Source organism: Neolamprologus multifasciatus, chromosome 11, assembly GCF_963576455.1.
Source record: "Neolamprologus multifasciatus chromosome 11, fNeoMul1.2, whole genome shotgun sequence".
Lineage (NCBI taxonomy): Eukaryota > Metazoa > Chordata > Actinopteri > Cichliformes > Cichlidae > Neolamprologus > Neolamprologus multifasciatus.
The window spans coordinates 27,205,012-27,230,065 of NC_140449.1; the positions used below are offsets into that span (position 1 = coordinate 27,205,012).

Below are 25,054 nucleotides of genomic sequence, written 5' to 3' on the forward strand. Positions count from 1 at the left end.
TATGTCTTCTAATGATGCTGCCTAGGGGAAGCATGTATAATGTAAACAGAATTGGTCCTAGCACCGAACCCTGTGGAACTCCATAATTAACCTCAGTGTGTGAAGAGGACTCTCCATTTACATGCACAAATTGGAGTCTATTAGATAGATATGATACAAACCACTGCAGTGCAATACCTGTAATACCTACAGCATGTTCTAATCGCTCTAATAGAATATTATGGTCAACAGTATCGAATGCTGCACTAAGGTCAAGAAGGACAAGCACAGAGATGAGTCCACTGTCAGAGGCCATAAGAAGATCATTTGTAACCTTCAATAAAGCTGTTTCTGTGCTGTGATGAACTCTGAAACCTGACTGAAACTCTTCAAATAAACCATTCCTCTGCAGATGATCTGTTAGCTGTTTGACAACTACTCTTAAATGCTGTCAATCTATCGTATCGTGCACACTCATGACCACAAAATGCCTACAAATGGGTTTAGTCACCACAAGTTGCAGTCAGTTGCTGAAAAAGGTCAATTTACCAGACAGGCACTGGTGTTTTTGACTGATGCAAGGAGGTTGCTATTTTACTTTTACTCATATGACTGAGCAACTGACTTGCTCTTAAATATGAAGTAGCTTCGTCTAATTATGTGTGTCCAGTGTTGGTCACTTATTTCGGTTGAGCTGATTTAACGTACGCTCGCTTGTCTAAAGTTATTTCTGGATGGTGGTGTGTGAGCTAAAACTTCTTGTTGTAATTCTTCCCAGATTATTTTAATTGATTAAATAAAATATTGATATTTGGTGTCCTTGTATTGATACAATTCAAAATATAATATTCCTTTCCCACACCCCTACTAAGATGACAAATATTGATATATTTTCTAGGATGAATAGCCTATTTTTATTATGTTGCTTTCTACAAGTTAATAACTAATTCAGTTCAGTTGAATATTATTTATATAGCACCAAATCACAATAAAAGTTGCCACAAGGGACTTCATATTGTAAGGTAAAGACCCTACGATAATACAGGGAAAACCACAACAATCAAATTGCTCCATTTGAGCAAGGACTTGGTGACAGTGGAAAATATATATATATATTTTTTTAACAGGAACTAACCTCTATTTAGATTAGCATTTAATATCACTGTGAACTAAAGATACACTGTTGAGAAGTATAACATGAGCAAGTTTGTGGCATTAAACTTGCATACTTCCTGTACAGAGAAGAGATGCATCATCTGTGAACCATGGTTTATTTTAAGAATAAAATGTGACAGAATCAGAAGTAGCAAATAAATAAATAAAATGTATCTTTAGCCTTTGTTTCTGTTGAAAAGTGCCTGTGAAATTGATGGTTAACTTTTTAAAATCTAAATCAGTTTTAACCGTGCTGATGAATGTGTGCATACAAAGTTCCTGATAGGAATGTTTAACTTTCTATTACTGAGAAAATCATGATTAGATCACTAAAAATTAAATTTTACTATTTTTACTATTTCACCCTTTTGAGGTACCTCAAAAGGGTGAGAGGAAGAGGAGAGCAGAAGGGAAGGTCAAAAACATCACTAAACCACAAAATGTTGTAATAATATCTTTGGTGATGACCCACAAATGGAAACGCTGATGCACAGAGAGATGCTATTATGAAAGCTGGCTAACCACTAAGAGACATCAACCATATATAAATAAAAAACCACCAGTGACTTCTCAGAAATCAACCTAATATTGCTGTCAGCTCATTAAAAATGAAATGAGTGGATGTTCTGTCTTCCTGTATTCTGCTTTCTGTCTTCAAATTCTAAGGAATATATCCTACCTTTACTGCAAAATTACTAAAGATTAATTTGATAAAGTTACACGATTATGACTTTTTCACATTATCAAAGTAACCAAATGTATTGCTACAGGAAAATAATACAATAATGCCAATAGTATAAAATGAACATTGCCTGAATTTTTATATGTTATTGTATTTTTTGTGAAACCCATGCAGCTTTTATCTTTTCCCCCCATGTTTTCTCTCTCATGTTTTCTCCCTCCCTCTCTTAGTCATTCCAAGTTGACACTTGTTGTCTGTGTTTTTACATTGCATTAACTGTTTAAAAGCATTATAAACAACAGAACTAAAGACAAAAGTGGGTCTTTATTACCAGTCAGATGAACTCAGCAGATGAGCGGCCGCCATGAAGACAGCAGTCACTTTACAGCATCCGATAAGTCATCTTTGAAACACAACAGCTGTAACATTGTTTTTATAATACAGGTCATAATACACTGTGACACAAAATCAGTTGCTGAGGAAGTGTATAGTACTACAGTTGATTTTTCTACACTAGAATCCTCAAGTTCTTCCAGGTTGAACAAAGCACAAAACTTAGCTTTACATTTGTAATACAGCTTTAGGTCTTCAGAAAGGAAGTTCAATCTTTATATCTTACAAGAACCGTACCTGGCTAGATAGATGCTGCTTCACTGTGTTTGTGATGTCCCAGTCTGTTTCTGTTCTCAAGTCACTTTAGATGACTTGAGAAATCTAAAGTGACTTGAGAAAAGACAAGCTTAGATGCTCTGCCACTTTCTCTGCTATTCAGCCTCAAACAGGAAACTGTTTCCTGTTTGAGGCTGACTAAGGCAGTCAGTCTGAACATGAGAAACCCTGAAAGACTGAAAGAATGGCTGTGTTTGTTTCACTAAATCTCTAGTTTGCTACACTTTTTTAATGCAATAAGGAGGAATGTAGGGACTTAAAATCAGGTTAGATCAGGTGATGAACGAATATTATTATCAGCCAATGCAATGCACCCAGAACAATTACTCAGTGAAATGATGTCATACAGCTTAGAGGACAAAGGTACAAAAACCAAAATTTACTCGATATCTACCAGTCAATCCTCCCCATGTCTAGTGTGTCATAGCAAGTGAATACGTTCTATGAATATGAAAGAGCAAATTCATGAGTGAACTCGAAAGCACCAATGCACATTAACAAAAGACAGCAAAAAACTCTCAGGTGTGCTTAACAGAGATGGGCAGTAATGTGTTACTGTAATCCAATTACTTTTTCAAGTAACGAGTAAAGTAAGGGATTACTATTGCAAAAAAGGTAATTAGATTACTATTACTTTCCCGTAAGCACGCTGCGTTACTGCGTTACTAAAACCGTGATTTTTTTTTGCGAGAGTGTCTCATGACAATGACGTAAGCGAGTGCAACGTTCGTGCCAACAGCTGTGTGCAGATCAACAATGGATAATATATCGAGTGCGGGAGAGCATATGACCGTGCAGCGTTTAAAACGTGGAAGTACTGACCTTACTTTGAGTTTGATTCCGTAAAAAGTGACAAAAACATTAGCGTCTGCTATTCACGGCATGGGACTGAGTGTAAACACACACAAAAATTTTTATTTTATCTGCTGGAATGTGCAGAAAATCGGTTTAAATGTTAAACAAATTTCTTCCAGTCAGAGAATGTTGCATATAATTAAATTTTTGCTTGATGTATAAAGTTAAAAGATTAAAACTAATAAAACAAGTTTTAAAAAGGGACTTTTCCATTTGATTACATTTTGTATGATTGATTATGCAGAAAAAGTAGAATTGGGCTGAAAGATCTATCGCTTTATCACCTATTCAGGTTGTAAATCGTGTTTTAAAAAAGTAACTAAGTAACTAAGCAATTCATTACTTTTGAAAATAAGTTATCAGTAAAGTAATGGGATTACTTTTGGGGGTAATTACTGTAGTAATTACTTACTGATTACTTTTTTCAAGTAACTTGACCAACACTGGTGCTTAACTTCCAAAAAATGTTTGACAAAATAATATATTGAAAAAAAAAAAAAAAAACAGAATCACTTGTATTTATGTTTAAGTATCATTCATTATATTTATAATATAGTATATATATATATATATGTATCCATACGGCAGAACGCTGCTGCAGGACTGCTCTCCCTTCCCTACAGGAGATGCTGGACTAGAATAACTCAGATTTTGAAGGACCCATTCCCATCCCAGCAACGAACTCTTCCAGCTTCTGAAATCAGGCAGAAGGTTCCGAACAAAAACAGAGGCTCAAGAGGAGTTTTTATCCTCAGGCCATTTGTGTGTTGAATCATGTCCAGAGCTTCTCCTAGCTTCTCTAACAGGTCTCCTTGGACCAGTTGTAGCCACCTGGTAGTTACCAAGTTTAAGAAAATATCAGGCAGTGTCTGAGATACTGTGCCAGAGAAGCCTGAACGAAGGGATTGTAATTGTATTGCTAAATGGCCTTGCCACATAGTGACTACATGTGTCAAGGACACACCCAGAGAACAGACCAGCTATTTATTTATTTTGTAGTAAGCTCAACAATGCAAAAGGTTGCATTATGCTATGAAAAGTATTTGTCTGATTTCTTATTTCCTTCCATATTCGTCACATTAAAATGTTTCAGATAATCAAATAATCAAATAAATTTTTAATAGATTTGGACTCTTTTTCTTTAAAGTGCCTTTTTACTTGAGTTATTTTTTTCTTATATTAAGATTAGTTTAATTTTGCACAAAGCAAGACATCAGGAAATATGGGGTAAATATTCTTTCACAGCACTATTTATCTATTTTTGCATAGCGCTTTGTTCTTTAAATTTGACTTGCGCATATTCACACCCCACTTCCTTCCTCATATTTCTAGGCTCCACCTGAGCATACAGGCCTCCCATTTCTACTGCATTGCTCACAGACTTTGTGTTAACTTCCCTCACCATGCACTTCTCCTCTTCCAAATAAGATCTACCAGATGGATTCATGTTCAAAGACTTTTCACCCTTCTTTTTCTTGCTTTTCATTTTCCAGTTCACATTAGAGTAAATCAGTTTGCACTCGTCCTCTTTCTTGTCTGATTTTTTGCATCCTCCTTCTGCATGGTTTGGCCCAGAGCTTGGAAAGTCAGTGCTGCTTGGTCCAGCGATGTTTGCAGGGTGAAGATTTTCTGCCCCTCTCTGCCCATCAGCGTTTGCATAAATGCACTCTTCTGTTGTGTTTGGTTCCTACAATTACATAGAAAAGATCAGTGGTAAAGATAATCTACTTCTTGCTGTATAGTTACAAAAGCATCAGCATTTGTCAACACTGTTAAAAGGAACTTAAAGCACCTCATTTCCTTCTTCAGTTAGAGGCTGACTTGTTGCAACTGTGTTGTTTTCATCTGTTAAGTGACCTTCATTTTTACAGGGACTCTTCTGAGCCCTAAAAAATAAAGTAGAATATCAAGCATATATGCATACAATTCATACATCGTAGTTTTGCCACTATTTAAATTTTAGTTCACAGCATGAATAGATTAATTGTCTGCTAGCAAGCAATAATACAGTTGTACATGCATTACTGAATGTTAACAGACAATGTAAACAGATGTCTTGAAAATGAATACATGCAAATATTAACCACCAGTAGCATGTCGTATGGACCAATGTTGAGTATTAAATCAGCTGCAAAAGTGTTTTTTTAACAAATGAAGACCCAAATAAACAAAGTACTTATCAGCATTTAGTCAAATAGAATCAGGACAAATAAAGTTTACTGTTACAGTAAAGTGTGAAGGTTTTCTGAAAAAGTCTCATGTTGTTTACTTACCTGATAAAAAACACATATAGTAACAGTGCTAACAGTAGCACTCCAAAAGTGGATATTATCGCTGGATACAGAACTGAATTTAAAAAAAGAAAAAGAAAAATACCTGTTATTATTAATCGTGTAGTGTTTAAAAAATAAGGTTTGTTTGAACTCACAACATACATTTTATGAAACTCCTAGTGTGTCTATTATAACTGGACTGAAGTAACAGATTCATTCTTCATATGGATTAAAGGGTAACTAAAACTTCTTGCAAAGAAATTGATTGCAAGTGAATCCTAGAGGAGCATAGATGTAATCCTAACATTATCTGTTTGTGGGGTCTGTAGAGTACACTGTATCACTGGCTTAGGTTTCAAACATCCTTGCCCTCCACTTTAGTACACATACAACTTAAGCAATAATATTTACATGTGTACAAAAGACATACGTTGATGTTCTGTGGAAATTTGTTGGCTGCTGACACAAAATTGTTGACTGGCCGAGCCCAGAGAGTTGACGGTGTGACAAATCAAGGTGAGATGATTCTTCTTATGAGGCTGATTCAGAGTGAAGAAGCTCCTCAGAATTGTCCTGTTCAGAGTCTCATTGAATATTTCGCATTTAGAGTGATTGACAGTTAGTCCATTCAAATACCAGTGTATATTGGGGGACGGGTTTCCCAGAGTCTCACAGGAACAGTTAAGCTGACTTTCTGTTGAGGTGCAGTGTGATGAGAACAGGATCTGTGGAGGGTCTATTATTGAAAGGAGAGAGAGAGATGAGTTAGTCACAATCATGTTGAATACATTTTACAGAAATTACCAAAAAGAAGCACTGATCATAGTTATCAATATGAAGCGAAATCCTTTTTTGAACATGGGATGCTTTAAATTTTACTGACTTTGACATAATTTTCAGACTTGAGCTAAACAGACTGTTAACTTTAAATCTTTGATTCATAAAATGTGTTTGTTCCCCATCAGTTTTCACAGTTATCTTTAGCACTGCATTACAAATACTTTCTTACTGCTCAGCTGGCATTACTGCAGCATGTCAGAGTGACATTGCTGCTTGTTGGTATCAGATCTCCTATGGTCTTGGGTTTCACACACACAGTTTTGAGTTTATGGACTTTAAATTCTTATATATTATTGACATTATCTGTTTGGCTGGTAGTTACTATATCATATCATTATGTATTTAGTTCTCTTAGTTACAGTTTCTATTTGTATTAGAATTTTTTATTTTGCTCAGTATTTCTGTGTTTTCCTTCTCTGTATTTCCTTCCTTTAGTTTTGTGTCTGATTTTCCCTTTTTGTTTTTTATGGTTCCTAACTTTTTCTTAGTAATTGTGTAGTGCTCTTAAGTTTACTTGCCTCTTCTTCATTAATTGTCTTGAATCTTTGGGGTAGCGTCTTGTGACTCTCCTGTGTTTCATTAACTGATTACCCTTTGTGCATATAGTGCTGTATCCTTTGCTGCAGTCTGGTCCTGTCTGGTCCAGATGTGCTTGTGCCAGTTTTTAAGATTACTAATTTTTCCTCATTTGCTGGATTCTTGGCATTGTACTCTGTTTACATTGTCTCCTGCTCTGGCTAAGCAAAGGTCATTTTTGCCATTGAATTAGTCTGCCTCTTTCTCTGTCTTTTTTTTTTTTGTTGAATCGTAATATTATACAAATGTACATGCAAATTAGATGTGGATAGAGAAAATGTTAAAGAGATGTAAAATGTGATATTTACATTGAACTTCAATTTGAATGCTGCCTGAACGTCCAACTCCAATCTCATTTCCAGCTTTGCAAAACAATATTCGCCTGTCTTTGGAGACTTTAATAGATAAACTCATTCCTGTCCCAATAAAAGTCTCCTGGTTTCCATCTGCACTGTACCAGGTGTAGTTCCTCACTGCTGGGTTGGCATTACTGCTGCAGGTTAGAGTCACGTTGCGGTTCTCTGGTACTGGACCAGAAGGACTGACTGAAACTGTAACGTTTTTAGGTGAATCTGAAAAAATGAGCACAGAAACATGCAGACTGAAATGTTAGGACAGTTTTATTTACAGAATAAGTGTAAATATTTGTAATACAGTAGTGCTTCAAATGTTTTTTTTAAATAATATTAAATACTCTTGAATGCATAACACAAATTTGTATCTTTAAATATTAGCAGAGAGCAAACCAAAGATTTAGAGCTATTTGAAGAAAGTTTGAATTTTTTTTTTAGTTCTTCTTACTTTGTGCCTAATAATGTGGCTGTCAGGAATTCCTAATTTTAATGACCAATACTTAAATTAAATACTTGTAATGTGATTATTGTCAGTCTCATTATTTAACTGCACCCCAAAGAGCAGTTACTGCTTTAGTTTCATTACAATAATTCATGTATTGTACATCCTTCAATCCTATTAATAGAATTATAGTTGTGATATGTAAAGAGTAAATATGGAAAATTAATACATACATTGAACATCTATTTGTAGGTTGCTTGATCGTTTAAATCCAAGTGCATTTGTAGCATTGCAGAAAAATGTACTTTTGATTGTTGAAACAGTAACATTAAAAGAACTTCCAGTCGCAATAAAAGTCTCCTGGTCTCCATCAGCTCTGTACCAGGTGTAGTTCCTCACTGCTGGGTTGGCATTACTGCTGCAGGTTAGAGTCACGTTGCGGTTCTCTGGTACTGGACCAGAAGGACTGACTGAAACTGTAACGTTTTTAGGTGAATCTGAAAAAATGAGCACAGAAACATGCAGACTGAAATGTTAGGACAGTTTTATTTACAGAATAAGTGTAAATATTTGTAATACAGTAGTGCTTCAAATGTTTTTTTTAAATAATATTAAATACTCTTGAATGCATAACACAAATTTGTATCTTTAAATATTAGCAGAGAGCAAACCAAAGATTTAGAGCTATTTGAAGAAAGTTTGAATTTTTTTTTTAGTTCTTCTTACTTTGTGCCTAATAATGTGGCTGTCAGGAATTCCTAATTTTAATGACCAATACTTAAATTAAATACTTGTAATGTGATTATTGTCAGTCTCATTATTTAACTGCACCCCAAAGAGCAGTTACTGCTTTAGTTTCATTACAATAATTCATGTATTGTACATCCTTCAATCCTATTAATAGAATTATAGTTGTGATATGTAAAGAGTAAATATGGAAAATTAATACATACATTGAACATCTATTTGTAGGTTGCTTGATCGTTTAAATCCAAGTGCATTTGTAGCCTTGCAGAAAAATGTACTTTTGATTGTTGAAACAGTAACATTAAAAGAACTTCCAGTCGCAATAAAAGTCTCCTGGTCTCCATCAGCTCTGTACCAGGTGTAGTTTTCTACTGCTGGGTTGGCATTACTGCTGCAGGTCAGAGTCACTTTTTGGTTTTCTAATATTGGAGCAGAAGGACTGATGGAAATGTGTACATCTTTGGGTGAATCTGAAAATGAGTATTATGTAAATCAAACATCACAGCTCATTTTGCACTTTATCTGAACTATTAATAGAACTTATTACAGACCACAAAGCCAAATGTCTAAAATAAAACTGCAATTCTACTTTCTTGTTCGAGCTTTAGAGTGAATCTGAAAGTTCCGACAAGCTCATGTGTTAAATTAGAAACACTATAATGTTATAATACGATGTAAATGAAAAGCTGCTGTTTAAATAAAAAAACCACTGTGGAACATGACTCACTAAATGTGGTTTTGTGTTGTTAGTTTTGAAGACATCCTAAAGTAAAATACAAAGCTAACAAAAAAAACCCGTATATCGTTAAGACGATCACACATCAGTGAAAATCGTTTGAAGAGTAAAGTCTGCATGTATGAAATGAAAGTATGAAATTAAATTCAAACTTTTAAAGTCTTCATTATATTTTATAAAACCCAAAGACGTTGTTATGGCATACTCATAACATCACTGTAATTGACTGACCATTTTATGTCTAATTTAAACCAAGTCAAGAAAGTATATTATTGCAATTTCAGCTTAGAAGAGAAAAAAATAAACTCACATGAAATATCAGGAGTTAAACTTGTTTCAGCAGTGACATTAAGGCTACCATCTTGTTTCTGGTAGACAGCAGTGCAGGAGATTTTATTTCCATGATGGAGGTGAGAAGCAGTGAAATTCATAACAGAGGTCTTGACTTTAATTTTGTCCTGATTCTCCTGCAGTGTCTCCTGACTCTGACCCAGGTTAGGGCTCCATGTCAGAGCTGGAGGATGAGACCAACATGGAGCTGGAGCAGAGCACGTCAGACTCACTGAGGCTCCCTCCTTCACCTCCAGTGTGGATGGAGTCAGAGTCAGTGAGGGAGGAGCAGCTGGTGGGAAGACATTCTGGTCAGTCAATGAGCAGCAGTTTCAGTTTTTATATGCTGAGTAAAATCCAGTGAATTCAGAGCAAGCTCAAAGCAGTTCCACAAGTGTAATTTGTTCATGAATTGTCAGTAAATGGATAAAACAAATATCTTACCTATGAGTGAAATATCTACACCAGTTTGTGAAAAACTGTATTTCAGTGGATTATTACACTCCAGTCTGAAATAGTATTTAGTACTTTGAAGATAACTTGCATTATTGAAAGTTGTGGTGCAGTCTTTCTTTGTTAAGTCTCCTGTCATCTCTTTAGTTGGCTTTAGTTTTGCATTTTCACAGTTAAATGAAGATGAATCACTCCAACATGCTTTACATGAGACATCTAAGTTCTTTTCATGTGTGTTCTCTACATCGAAGGAGCAGGGGATGGTCACACAGGATCCTCTCAAAACATTTATCTTCTGTGGCATTTTAATGCTGAATGTTCCGCACAGTGCACCTGAAACACAACACGATAATAAAAAAACAACAATAACAACAAAAACCCAAACAGTTTTATCTCTTCCTTCATATTTATCGCGTTACAACGACTCAGTATTGAATTCAGATACTAATACAAAACACTTTTACTGTAAATATCTCATCAATAAAAAGCCTTGGTAGTTTACTGCACATTCATCTTGAATAGTGATGTCAGATAATTTAAGTAAATGATTTAAATTAACAATAGTGTGTCATTATCATGTTTAATCATCTTACGCAAAGTAGATTTTGATTTTCTTTCACTCACCCTGCAGCAGAGAACTAACGAGAAGAAAAGTCAGAGTTCCAGCCATCTTTGTTGCAAGAGAGTGAAGTTCAAGGGAATCTGTAGTTTACACAGGAAACACTTTACATGATTATTTGTTAACCAAGGAAAAGCTGTTAAGATGTCATGTAAGGTCAAAATTACTACTGCTAGTTATTGTCACTCTGAAAAATATAGATACATAAATGTTCAGCCTTATACAGAGTATATACATACAGTGTTGATTTCACAAAGTTTAATCATTAAATGATGAAAGAGAAGAAAGAGGAAGGTTTGAGTCTAAAGGAGTTATACAATTTATTAAAAATATTCTTCAACAATTAAACATAATTTATGTTTCTGATTTCTGAAAAATTCTACTAAAGACCGTGAATTCATGTCTTAAAAGTCTCATAAACTTTTTAATTTTCTTTTGATTCATTTTTCTCTAAACATAAAAAATATGACAATTCATCTAAATATCTGTGAATCAAAGAACTGCAGAAAATCACATGATATTTTCCTAAAACCTTGATATTTGTATCATAGTGAAAATGTGACAACTTACATGATTTCATGATGTTTGTCGAGCAGTCAGTTCTTTGGATGTGAGGATTTTAAAGAAGTGTTCAAAAAAGATGTAAAATGAGGAACTAACACAAAAGACACAGTGAGTGTGAAAATGACCAGAAGTAACTGTCACCTTTTTTTCTTTCCACGATCTCTACAACATAGAAACTGCTGTAAACATTTGCAATCACTCCACATTAATAACTTGCATTTAGGTTTGGGTTTGTTTGTTTTTTTGCAAAAATTTACTAAATGACTGAAGTGAAAAAAGTGATGACTTCTTCTTTAAATAAGAGAAAAGTTAAAACAAACTATTTCAGGAAATAAATATTCTCTTATATATTTAACTATTAATGTTGACAAAAAGTTGAACTCATTTATCACTCCAACGACATTTTACACTGTCCATCATGGATTTGGTGTAATAACACAAATTGACGCTAGGAGGCAGTGTTTTCATGTTTTTGTACTGACTCATTCATTTTCAATTCAATTTCAATTCAATTTTATTTATATAGCGCCAAATCACAACAAATGTCGCCTCAAGGCGCTTCATAGATACAGAGAAAAGCCCAACAATCATATGACCCCCTATGAGCAAGCACTTTGGCGACAGTGGGAAGGAAAAACTCCCTTTTAACAGGAAGAAACCTCCGGCAGAACCAGGCTCAGGGAGGGGCGGCCATCTGCTGCGACCGGTTGGGGTGAGAGAAGGAAGACAGGATAAAGACATGCTGTGGAAGAGAGACAGAGATTAATAACAGATACAATTCAATACAGAGAGGTCTGTTAATACATAGTGAGTGAGAAAGGTGACTGGAAAGGAAAAACTCAATGCATCATGGGAATCCCCCGGCAGCCTACATCTATTGCAGCATAACTAAGGGAGGATTCAGGGTCACCTGGTCCAGCCCTAACTATATGCTTTAGCAAAAAGGAAGGTTTTAAGCCTAATCTTAAAAGTAGAGATAGTGTCTGTCTCCTGAATCCAAACTGGAAGCTGGTTCCACAGAAGAGGGGCCTGAAAACTGAAGGCTCTCCCTCCCATTCTACTTTTAAATACTCTAGGAACAACAAGTAGGCCTGCAGAGCGAGAGCGAAGTGCTCTAATAGGGTGATATGGTACTACAAGGTCATTAAGATAAGATGGGGCCTGATTATTTAAGACCTTGTATGTGAGGAGCAGGATTTTGAATTCAATTCTGGATTTAACAGGAAGCCAATGAAGGGAAGCCAAAACAGGAGAAATATGCTCTCTCTTTCTAGTCCCTGTCAGTACTCTTGCTGCAGCATTTTGGATTAACTGAAGGCTTTTCAGTGAGTTTTTTGGACATCCTGATAATAATGAATTGCAGTAGTCTAGCCTGGAAGTAATAAATGCATGAACTAGTTTTTCAGCGTCACTCTGAGACAGGATATTTCTAATTTTAGAGATGTTGCGCAAATGGAAGAACGCAGTCTTACATATTTGTTTAATATGTGCGTTGAAGGACATATCCTGGTCAAAAATGACTCCAAGGTTCCTCACAGTGTTACTGGAGGCCAAGGTAATGCCATCCAGAGTAAGAATCTGGTTAGATACCATATTTCTAAGCTTTTCAGCGCCGAGTACAATGACCTCAGTTTTATCTGAGTTAAGAAGCAGAAAGTTAGTGGCCATCCAAGTCTTTATGTCTTTAAGACATTCCTGCAGTTTAACTAATTGGTGTGTGTTATCTGGCTTCATGGACAGATAGAGCTGGGTGTCATCTGCATAGCAGTGAAAATGTATGCTATGTCTTCTAATGATGCTGCCTAGGGGAAGCATGTATAATGTAAACAGAATTGGTCCTAGCACCGAACCCTGTGGAACTCCATAATTAACCTCAGTGTGTGAAGAGGACTCTCCATTTACATGCACAAATTGGAGTCTATTAGATAGATATGATACAAACCACTGCAGTGCAATACCTGTAACACCTACAGCATGTTCTAATCGCTCTAATAGAATATTATGGTCAACAGTATCGAATGCTGCACTAAGGTCAAGAAGGACAAGCACAGAGATGAGTCCACTGTCAGAGGCCATAAGAAGATCATTTGTAACCTTCACTAAAGCTGTTTCTGTGCTGTGATGAACTCTGAAACCTGACTGAAACTCTTCAAATAAACCATTCCTCTGCAGATGATCTGTTAGCTGTTTGACAACTACTCTTTCAAGGATTTTTGATATGAAAGGAAGGTTGGAGATTGGCCTATAATTAGCTAAGACTGCTGGGTCTAGAGATGGCTTTTTGAGTAAAGGTTTAACTGCAGCCACCTTGAAGGCCTGTGGTACATAGCCGATTATTAGAGATAGGTTGATCATATATAAGATCGAAGAATTAATCAATGGCAGGACTTCTTTGAGCAGTTTTGTAGGAATGGGGTCTAAAAGACACGTTGATGGTTTGGAGGAAGTAATTATTGAAGTTAACTCAGAAAGATCGATTGGAAAAAAAGAGTCTAACTTAACATCAATGGAACTAAGAGTAGCTGTAGATAATATTAGATCTGTGGGAAGATTATTGGTAATTTTTTCCCTAATGATAAAAATTTTATTTGTGAAGAAGTTCATGAAGTCATCACTAGTTAACGTTAAAGGGATGGTTGGCTCAACAGAGCTCTGACTTTTTGTCAGCCTGGCTACAGTGCTGAAGAGAAACCTGGGGTTGTTCTTATTTTCTTCAATCAGTGATGAGTAGTAAGCTGTTCTGGCTTTGCGGAGGGCTTTCTTATAAAGCAACAAACTATTTCTCCAGGCTAAATGATGATCCTCTAAATTTGTGACACGCCATTTCCTCTCCAGATTACGAGTCATCTGCTTTAGGGTACGTGTTTGAGAATTATACCACGGGGTCAGGTACTTCTGATTAGAGACCTTAGTTTTCACTGGAGCTACAGTATCCAGAGTCGTACGTAGTGAGGAGGTGAAATTATTAACAAGATAATCGACCTCTGTTGGGGTAGCGTTCAGATAGCTGCTCTGCTCTGTGTTGGTACAGGGCATTGACGATGATAACAGTGGCTGGATTATATTCTTAAACTTAGTTACAGCGCTTTCAGAAAGACATCTACTTTGATAAAGTCCACTCTCCACTGCTGCGTAATCAATTATTGTAAATGTAAATGTTATCAAGAAATGATCAGACAGGAGAGGGTTTTCAGGAAACACTGTTAAATGTTCAGTTTCTATGCCATATGTTAAAACAAGATCTAGAGTGTGATTAAAGTGGTGGGTGGGTTCTTTTACATTTTGAGAGAAACCAATTGAGTCTAACAACAGATTAAATGCCATGTTGAGGCTGTCATTTTTAGCATCTACATGGATGTTAAAATCACCCACAATAATTATTTTATCTGAGCTCAGAACTAAATTAGATATAAAGTCTGAGAAATCAGACAGAAACTCTGTGTAAGGCCCAGGTGGACGATAGATGATAACAAGTAAGACTGGTTTCTGAGTTTCACAGCTGGGGTGGACAATGTTAAGCATCAGGCTTTCAAATGAATTAAAAGTCTGTCTTGGTCTTTCATTAATTAATAGACTGGTGTGAAAAATTGCTGCCACACCGCCCCCTCGACCTGTGCTTCGAGATTTCTGGTAGTTAGAATGACTCGGGGGTGTTGATTCATTTAAACTAACATAATCATCCTGCTGCAACCAGGTTTCTGTAAGGCAGAGTAAATCAATTTGTTGATCAATTATTAAGTCATGTACTAACAGAGACTTGGAGGAGAGAGACCTAATATTTAATAATCCACATTTCACTGTTTTACTCTTTGGTTCAGATGTGGATACTGTATTGTTCTTTCTTTGTGATTGTTTAAGTTGTTTGTTGCTGGTTTTTAGTTTGTTTTTTGTCTTTTTGGAAGCAGACACAGTCTCTATGGAGATGGGTTTTTGGGGGGGTAGCAGGAGGAGAGAAGCTGCAGAGAGGCGTGTAAGACTGCAACTCTGCTTCCTGGTCCCAACTCTGGATAGTCATGTTTTGAGGGGTTTAATAAATTTGTCGATATTTCTAGAAATGAGAGCTGCTCCATCCAAAGTGGGATGGATGCCATCTCTCCTAACAAGACCAGGTTTCCTCCAGAAGGTTTGCCAATTATCTATGAAGCCCACATCGTTTCTGGGACACCACTCAGACAGCCAGCAATTTAAGGAGAACATGCGGCTAAACATGTCACTCCTGGTCTGATTGGGGAGGGGACCAGAGAAAACTACAGAGTCCGACATTGTTTTGGCAAAGTTACACACCGATTCAATATTGATTTTAGTGACCTCCGATTGGCGTAACCGGGTGTCATTACTGCCGACGTGAATTATGATTTTATTGAATTTACGTTTACCCTTAGCCAGCAGTTTTAAATTTCCTTCAATGTCGCCTGCTCTGGCCCCTGGAAGACAATTGACTATGGTTGCCGGTGTCTCTAGCTTCACATGTCTGAGAACAGAATCACCAATTACCAGAGTTTGACCCCCGGCGGGTGTGTCACCGAGTGGGGAAAAACGGTTAGACACATGAACGGGTTGGTGGTGTACCTGGGGCTTCTGTTTAGGACTACGCTTCCTCCTCACCGTTACCCAGCCTTTCCCCAGCTGCTTGGGGTCTGCCGGGGAACAGCTAGCGGGGCCTACGCTATCTTCGGCTGCACCAGCTACAGGGGCCTGGCTAGCTAAGGGTGAGAGCAGGGTGCAAAGCCGAGTCTCCAATTCAGTAATCCTGGCCTCCAGAGCTGCAAATATGCTACATTTGTTACAGATATCATTACTGCTAAAGGAGGCCGAGGAGTAACTAAACATCTGACACAATGAGCAAGAAAGTGCAGAAGGGACAGGTGAAGTAGCCATGGTGCTAACGGGTCGGCTACGAGCTAAGCTAGCGAAACAGTACAGAGACAGTGAGTGAATACTATAAATTAGGTAGTGAGTACACAGAAAGTGTGCTTCGGATGAAGCACGTGAAGATTATACTGTGAAAAAAGAATGTATTTAAAAGTTGTTAATTAAACTGCTAAGCAAATAAGCTACTCAGAAACACCACTGTGTTTGAGCAGGAACAGGAAGCGATACTATACCACAGAGCGAGCGAGCGAACACCAAGTGACAGCGCCACCACAGGATTGTTGTCCTTTGGTTTTTTAAAATTTTAATGACAGCAAAAAAAAAAAGAAAGAAATAAAAATAATATTTCAGACTCACAGTCGGCACACTTTGCAGCTGTTGTGTTTCTATTCTGTGACTTTGTGAATTTATTGTTTCACAATCTTCGGCTAACATACCTGCGGAGGACTTGCAGTCCTACACAGTCAGATATTAATTTGATATCGTCAAAATATTCATAAAGTCTGTTGGTCATTGTGTTTCATTAACCAAATGCCCTTCATGCTGTTTTAGTGTGTTAATAAACGACTCGTACTGAAGTGATCCGTAGGTCATCTGGAAACACGTCGGCTGCTCTCGTCGGAGTTATTCACTTTACTGGTTGTAACTCATCATGTACAATGTTGGTCAGTGTGCTGTGTTAACCGGGTAGCATTAATGCTGTTTACAGCTGTTTTATTTGTGTAAACGACTCTGGTGACTTCTCCCACTGTTAGTTTATATGTTTAGAGCCTGAAAATGATTGAAACGATGTATGAGATGATGAGAGGATGATACAACTCATAAAAGCGTTTATTCCTCTCTATTAATGTGAATCAAATAACATGCACTGAGCTGCTAAGAGGTCATTACATCATCTGTATGGTGATGATGATGCTGTGTCTGTGATAAAGGTGAACTTCAACACTGCCTGAGATAGGCTGAGCTGCTTCTGTTGAGTTTGTGTCTATGAAATACAACATCAGTGATTATATTAATAAATGGATGAAAGAGTTGAGCAGAACACTCTCTGAGCATTACAGCTTTCAGTGACCCAGTCAGGTGTGACAGTCTGTCTCCATCAAGACATCTGACATCCAGGCTTCCTGCTACACCCACTGTTAATGACAGACAATGTAATCATCTAAATGTCATTATCACAGCAAAAATCAAACTATTGTCATGATTTATGGATTCTGTTTTCTCCCACCTGCTCTTCTCTCACCTGTTATTGGCAGAAGGCTCTCAGCAGAAGAGAAAACCCACCAATCAATTCAGGACACCTGCAGCAACTGTGGCTGCTCCAAAAGGATCCACACACAGACCACATTACTCAAGAGGATTAGACAAAGAAGATGGTAAAATGACTGTTTTTTATCCAGCACTTTTGTACTCTGAGCACTCCAAGAACTTTATACAGCTGGCCTCATTCACCCATTTATACAAAGAGTTTTTTATATACTTTTTTTGCGCAAGTGCTTTGTATCTTACATGCACATCCCAATGAATGCATCGGAGAGCACCTCAGGGTTAGTATCTTGCCCAAGTCTGCATAGAGCCTGGAGCAGCTAGTCTGCAACCACAAACTTCCAATTAGTGGATGACCTATGCTACTTCCTGAACTACAGCCACAGATGGAGAAGTTACAACTTTTGATTCACTCTGGCGATCATCACCTGCAGTGATAACTACTGACTGATGCTGTGATGCAGGATGACCATGGCAGGACTGCCAGCTTATTCAGTCTGAAACAGCTGCAATAGCACTTCATCCATTTTCTTTTAATGCTTGCAGCCTAGTAGTTTGCTTGTATTTTGATTACTTCATCTTCAGTTTTTCAGCTCTGTTTTCTTGTGTCATCTTTTTGGGGCTTTAACAAGAGCTTTAAAGTCAGGTTCAGTATCTGAGGTGAAAATGAAAAGGGTGATGGACAGGTGATCGTCACCAAGAGAGGATCTGTATCTGTATCATCACTGAGAACGTTTATTTACAAATGAAGATTGATCCTAACCAAGATCTTCACTTTTAGCATCTGAATAAGGATGAAGCTGAACGAAACTGCAACTTTCTCATGAAAGCGTTAATCGGGTTGTCAATTCATGTGCAAGGAGACTTTGGTTAGGTACGTTTCCCTCACTACGCTTCATCAGTCAAGGTTTTGTCTTTATCTGTGGATTTAGTCTCATAATGGAGATTCAAACTGGAAGATCCACCAATTAATTTTTGTTCTTTGTCGGGACATGAGCCTGAGGCCTCCACGCTGAGCACCGTTTATGGAATCTATGTGAATGCTGCTGTACTGTCAAAGGGACATCATGGGCTTTCTGCTAAGACTACATTTGCGGGGGCTGGGCTAACAGAGGATGTGGACTTTCTTTTCAAAATTATGAAATTGCAGCGTCAACATATTATGGCCACATGGGACATTAACTGATCCTTTTTTTTCAGATATTATCACTCTGTTGCTCACTCTGTTGAGACTTCATATTTGAAAATATGAGACCTCATATGTTCAACCAGTGTCCGTACTTCAGGAAGCAGAGGGTAGGTTTTGGCAGAAAGGATCTTACTCCACACTGTGGAAGGAGAGTCAGTCTTACAGCTGTCAGGGGAGGAGGTGGAGGAGGGGCAGATATCAGAGCAGGAAGTTGAAACCTTAGTTGCAAAAGAGACAGTGTGACAGAAACTAGTGTCCATATTAAGAACTGTTTAATGCACTCTGGCGATTTCAGGCATTACAATATCTAGAAGGGGAAATAGGAACTTTTTCAGTAGAATTCACACACAAACACACACCAGCTAAAAGTTTTATTTCCTCTTTTATTCTGTCGATATATATAATTAATAATACATCTACTAAACATACTACTATGCATGGTTACCCATGGAAAACATTTAACATGGTATAAAATAAAAACTGTTGAGCAGTTCAATTTATTCATTTGTTGTGGTAATATTGGTGATACAAGGTTCAGCTGTGCATGAATGGCATTCGGGTGACAGGATATCTTACTCTAAACATTTAGTGCAATAAACGTGGTTGAGGAGGAAATATTCAAGCAATCATGTGTGAGAAACATAAATACTGATAACAGCGCAAATTTACAGGAAACTAATATGTGGCTGGTCTCACAAGGCATCTTAAATATTCAAGGTCTTTCTCTTAAACATAGAAAAGAGCAGCCGTGTAGATCATTAATTTTTCTATTTCTTGAACTGTGCTGCTAAAAGCTTATATAACCTACTGATAAACATGTCCCTGCCCCAGCTTTTTCACATCAAATGCAAAATGAACATATTATCAAAAATAAAAACAAAGAAAAACACTATAACCTGTTAAGTTTAATATAAATTTACATTATCAACAAACAGGATTATAGTCAGTATCAAAGCTTTAGGGAGCATTTTCTGCTGGATTTGCTCAATCCCACTAAATTGAGCAACTCCAGCACCCTTTAAAAACAGATGAATAAGCGCTCAGTTGTTATTAAATGCATTTAATAAAGAGAAGTGTGACTGAGAATTATTTATCTAGAAACACAAAATAAAACAAAATTAGGTAGCTCGATCCTGAAGGATCAGTGAAGGTCACTTTGGAGCTGTGTTAATGACATCATACTCTGGAGAGCCGACATTTCTACGATTCAGTGACATGTAAGTTCTGTCCTCTTCTTGTGACTTCACATTCTTTTGTACTTTGCTACAAGAATACAAAACAAGTATTGAAAAATATTTTATGGAAACATCTGCGGGACTTTTAGTTTTAATCAACAACTAGTTTTAAAACATACCAAAGGAAAGCTGCACAGATCACGCTGACACTGAAAAACACACCAGCAAGGACCCAAGGAAGGACTCCACTGTAAAATCCACACTGTGTTTCACAATCTGCAATGAATAATGATACCATGCATATATTAAAGCTGCTCAAGTTATGCTTAAACTTTTAAATATTTTAATTGTGTGATACATACACTGAACATCAAGGTGAGTCAGGTTAGAATGTCCAACTCCAATCTCATTTTCAGCCTTGCAGAAAAATCTTCGTCTGTCTCTGGAGACTTTAATGTTTAAGCTGGTCCCTGTCCAAATAAAATTCTCCTGGTCTCCATCAGCTCTGTACCACATGTACTTCCTCACTGCTGGGTTGGCATTACTGCTGCAGGTCAGAGACACGTTGCTGTTCTCTGGTACTGGACCAGAGGGACTGACTGAAACTGTGATGTTTTTTGGTGAATCTGAAAAATGAGCACAGAAACATGCAGACTGAAATGTTGAGGCAGTTATATTTACAGAATAAGTGTGAATGTCTGTAATACAGTAGTGCCCCAAAAGATATTTTTAAAGATAATATTAAATACTCTTGAGTGCCTAACACAATATTGTAGCTCTAAGTATGAGTAGAGAGCAAACCACACCAATATAAAGGTTTCAAACTGAAGAGTAAAATGCATGTTATTTTTCTTAGCTTGTATCTTTCTAAAGACTCTGTTCATGTCCAATAAAATAACTTTTTCTTCTGTCTTTATCTTTTTTTTGCTGATTTATTGACGTAAGATCTAGAGTCATTTGATAAAAGTTTGAATTTCTAGTTCTTCTTACTATGTTCCTAATATAGTGCCTGTCAGAAATCCCTAATTTTAATAACCAATGCTGAAATTAACTACTTGTAATGTGATTAATGTCAGTCTTTATTTAACTCCACCCCAAAGATCAGTTACTGCTTATACACAGCAAATTCAAAAGTGTTAAATGTTTTGGTGTTAGTAGTCTTAGAGTTAATTTTACTCTAAGTAGAGTCACATTCTTTTAATGTAACTCTGAGGTGTAAAATGATAGTAGTTAAAATCGAGTGTTAAAAATTAGTGTTTCTATTTCAAATCTGGAGGTGTTACAATGGAAACATTAACTCTTGACCTCTTAACTCTGAACTCCTACAGGGGATACGACACTAATAGAGTAAATTCACAGACTCCGCCCCCAGCACGGCTCCAATCGAAGCTGAAGTGAAGCCGTTTCAGAACATTTTGCTCTACATATTTGAGTTGTTTGCCATGCTTGGTAAGTCATTTTTTCAAAGATTGTTTCAATTATTATTATTAGCTTTTACTTCTGTGGCTCTTTGGAGTTGAGACAAAGCTGTGTGAAAGGCATTAGCCGTGTTGCTCGGTGATAGCATAATATTCTGTTTTAGCTAGCTGAAAGGTATTGTTTGCGGGCAAATACCACAGCCTTGAAAAAAAGCTTGCATGTGAATTTTCAGTTAAATTTTTTGGTCAAATACACTTAAAACAATGTCTAGAATGTGAAATGTTGGTATAATGGTGCTACTTGAAGCCTGAAAATGATCTCCCATAAAAAAAAACCAAAAACGAGCAAACAGCAGTAGCAGACGTCCTGACTGAGTTCTACGTTAGCACTTAGATTCCTCCAGAGTTTTGTGCACACGGTTTAGGTAAAAATGAAAAAGGTTGAGGTTTTACATTTAGTTCAGTATTACCTGTTGCCTGTGTCCTTGTCTTTTGGGAAAATACTTTACACAAGTAATGTCTCAAAAAGGATTCTTTTTTTTTTTTACTGTGCTGCAATTGATTTGTGCCATTAATTAGTGTCAACTAATTTTTATTCAATCTCCACATAGGATATGCTTGTGAAGATGGAATATGGGGGAGAGCAGGAGTGCGTTGAAGTTCCACAAAGTGATGAATGAAGGACATGCATATTGTATTTTGTATTGAAGAAATAAGTGATGACAATGCTGTTATTTGCATTTACCAGCTCACCTATGTCAGACCTTTTGATAAACAAAATTCTAATGAAAGTGAGAACATGTACACTGTTACATCTTTCAGAAAATGTTTTGAAATTGTGGTGCACAGTTCAGAATAAATGTTTTTCAAAAACCATTGCATCTTTTTAGTAAATGTTTATTTCCAAAATAAATTTCTAGAAGTTCAGAAACAGTAAAATTCACGCTTTTTAGAATTAATTAGAAGATAACTCTTTCGTAGTTAAACTAAAATACTCTTTGAGAGTTAATATATAAACTCTTAACACCAAGTGTTAAATTATCAACTCCAGACAGATTTGGTGTTTAACACTAAATCAGAGTTAATGTACCAACTCTCCAAAAAGAGTTAAATTAACACTCTCTGGTGTGGACCCATATAGACACTTTAAAAGTGTTGAAATCAAATCTGACAGTGTTAATTTGGACATGCTGGATTTGCTGTGTAGTTTCATTACAATAATTCATGTATTGTACATCCTTCAATCCTATTAATGGAATTATAGTTGTGATATGTAAAGAGTAAATGTGGAAAATTAATACATACATTGAACATCTATTTGTAGGTTGCTTGATCGTTTAAATCCAAGTGCATTTGTAGCCTTGCAGAAAAATGTACTTTTGATTGTTGAAACAGTAACATTAAAAGAACTTCCAGTCGCAATAAAAATCTCCTGGTCTCCATCAGCTCTGTACCAGGTGTAGTTTTCTATTGCTGGGTTGGCATTACTGCTGCAGGTCAGAGTCACTTTTTGGTTTTCTAATATTGGAGCAGAAGGACTGACAGAAATTTGCACATCTTTGGGTGAATCTAAAAATGAGTATTATGTAAATCAAACATCACAGCTCATTTTGCACTTTATCTGAACTATTAATAGAACTTATTACAGACCACAAAGCCAAATGTCTAAAATAAAACTGCAATTCTACTTTCTTGTTCGAGCTTTAGAGTGAATCTGAAAGTTCCGACAAGCTCGTGTGTTAAATTAGAAACACTATAATGTTATAATACGATGTAAATGAAAAGCTGCTGTTCAAATAAAAAACCACTGTGCAACATGACTCACTAAATGTGGTTTTGTGTTGTTAGTTTTGAAGACATCCTAAAGTAAAATAGAAAGCTAACAAAAGAAAAACGTATATCGTTAAGACGATCACACATCAGTGAAAATCGTTTGAAGAGTAAAGTCTGCATGTATGAAATGAAAGTATGAAATTAAATTCAAACTTTAAAAGTCGTCATTATATTTTATAAAACCCAAAGACGTTGTTATGGCATACTCATAACATCACTGTAATTGACTAACCATTTTATGTCTAATTTAAACCAAGTCAAGAAAGTATATTATTGCAATTTCAGCTTAAAAAAGAAAAAAATAAACTCACATGAAATATCAGGAGTTAAACTTGTTTCAGCAGTGATATCAGGGCTACCATCTTGTTTCTGGTAGACAGCAGTGCAGGAGATTTTATTTCCATGATGGAGGTGAGAAGCAGTGAAACTCATAACAGAGGTCTTGACTTTAGTTTTGTCCTGATTCTCCTGCAGTGTCTCCTGACTCTGACCCAGGTTAGGGCTCCATGTCAGAGCTGGAGGATGAGACCAACATGGAGCTGGAGCAGAGCACGTCAGACTCACTGAGGCTCCCTCCTTCACCTCCAGTGTGGATGGAGTCAGAGTCAGTGAGGGAGGAGCAGCTGGTGGGAAGACATTCTGGTCAGTCAATGAGCAGCAGTTTCAGTTTTTATATGCTGAGTAAAATCCAGTGAATTCAGAGCAAGCTCAAAGCAGTTCCACAAGTGTAATTTGTTCATGAATTGTCACTAAATGGATAAAAAATATATCTTACCTATGAGTGAAATATCTACACCAGTTTGTGAAAAAATGTATTTCAGTGGATTATTACACTCCAGTCTGAAATAGTATTTAGCACTTTGAAGATAACTTGCATTATTGAAAGTTGTGGTGCAGTCTTTCTTTGTTAAGTCTCCTGTCATCTCTTTAGTTGGCTTTAGTTTTGCATTTTCACAGTTAATTGAAAGTGAATCACTCCAACATGCTTTACATGAGTCATCTAAGTTATTTTCAAATCCACTCTGTACATCGAAGGAGCAGGGGATGGTCACACAGGATCCTCTCAAAACATTTATCTTCTGTGGCATTTTAATGTTGAATGTTCCGCACAGCGCACCTGAAACACAACACGATAATAAAAAAACAACAATAACAACAAAAACTCAAACAGTTTTATCTCTTCCTTCATATTTATCGCGTTACAACGACTCAGTATTGAATTCAGATACTAATACAAAACACTTTTATATGGTAAATGGCCTGTATTTGTATAGAGCTTTTACTAGTCCCCCCTAGGGACCCCAAAGCGCTTTACACACCCAGTCATCCACCAATTCACACACACATACTGGTGGAGGCAAGCTACAGTTGTAGCCACAGCTGCCCTGGGGCAGACTGACAGAAGCGAGGCTGCCATATCGCGCCATCGGTCCTTCTGGCCAACACCAGTAGGCAGTAGGTGAAGTGTCTTGCCCAAGGACACAATGACCGAGACTGTCCAAGCCGGGGCTTGAACCGGCAACCTCCCGATTACAAGGCGAACTCCCAACTCTTGAGCCACGATCGCCCCATTTTACTGTTAAATATCTCATCAATAAAAAGCCTTGGTAGTTTACTGCACATTCACCTTGAATAGTGATGTCAGATAATTTAAGTAAATGATTTAAATTAACAATACTGTATTATTATTATCAACTTTAATCATCTTACGCAAAGTAGATTTTGAGTTTCTTTCACTCACCCTGCAGCAGAGAACTAACGAGAAGAAAAGTCAGAGTTCCAGCCATCTTTGTTGCAAGAGAGTGAAGTTTAAGGGAATCTGAAGTTTACACAGGAAACACTTTACATGATTATTTGTTAACCAAGGAAAAGCTGTTAAGATGTCATGTAAGGTCCAAATTGCTACTGCTAGTTATTGTCACTTTGAAAAATATAGATACATAAATGTTCAGCCTTATACAGAGTATATACATACAGTGTTGATTTCACAAAGTTTAATCATTAAATGATGAAAGAGAAGAAAGAGGA

General features: G+C 36.8%; 1 protein-coding gene across 1 annotated transcript in view; it reads right to left on the reverse strand.

The window, feature by feature from the left end:
* Nucleotides 1-427: 427 nt before the first annotated feature.
* LOC146508670 (B-cell receptor CD22-like) overlaps nucleotides 428-25,054 on the reverse strand; it is a 29,704-nt gene continuing 5,077 nt past the window's right edge. The window contains exons 3-14 of the mRNA XM_085178543.1: nucleotides 24,768-24,845; nucleotides 23,802-24,143; nucleotides 23,338-23,649; nucleotides 10,082-10,423; nucleotides 9,618-9,929; nucleotides 8,778-9,041; nucleotides 8,058-8,321; nucleotides 7,338-7,601; nucleotides 6,044-6,349; nucleotides 5,614-5,686; nucleotides 5,133-5,226; nucleotides 428-5,027 (exon numbers count right to left, since the gene is read on the reverse strand). Of these exons, the coding sequence (XP_085034669.1) occupies nucleotides 4,596-5,027; nucleotides 5,133-5,226; nucleotides 5,614-5,686; nucleotides 6,044-6,349; nucleotides 7,338-7,601; nucleotides 8,058-8,321; nucleotides 8,778-9,041; nucleotides 9,618-9,929; nucleotides 10,082-10,423; nucleotides 23,338-23,649; nucleotides 23,802-24,143; nucleotides 24,768-24,845 (3,083 nt within the window). The 3' untranslated portion in view covers nucleotides 428-4,595. The remainder of the gene's footprint in view (nucleotides 5,028-5,132; nucleotides 5,227-5,613; nucleotides 5,687-6,043; nucleotides 6,350-7,337; nucleotides 7,602-8,057; nucleotides 8,322-8,777; nucleotides 9,042-9,617; nucleotides 9,930-10,081; nucleotides 10,424-23,337; nucleotides 23,650-23,801; nucleotides 24,144-24,767; nucleotides 24,846-25,054) is intronic.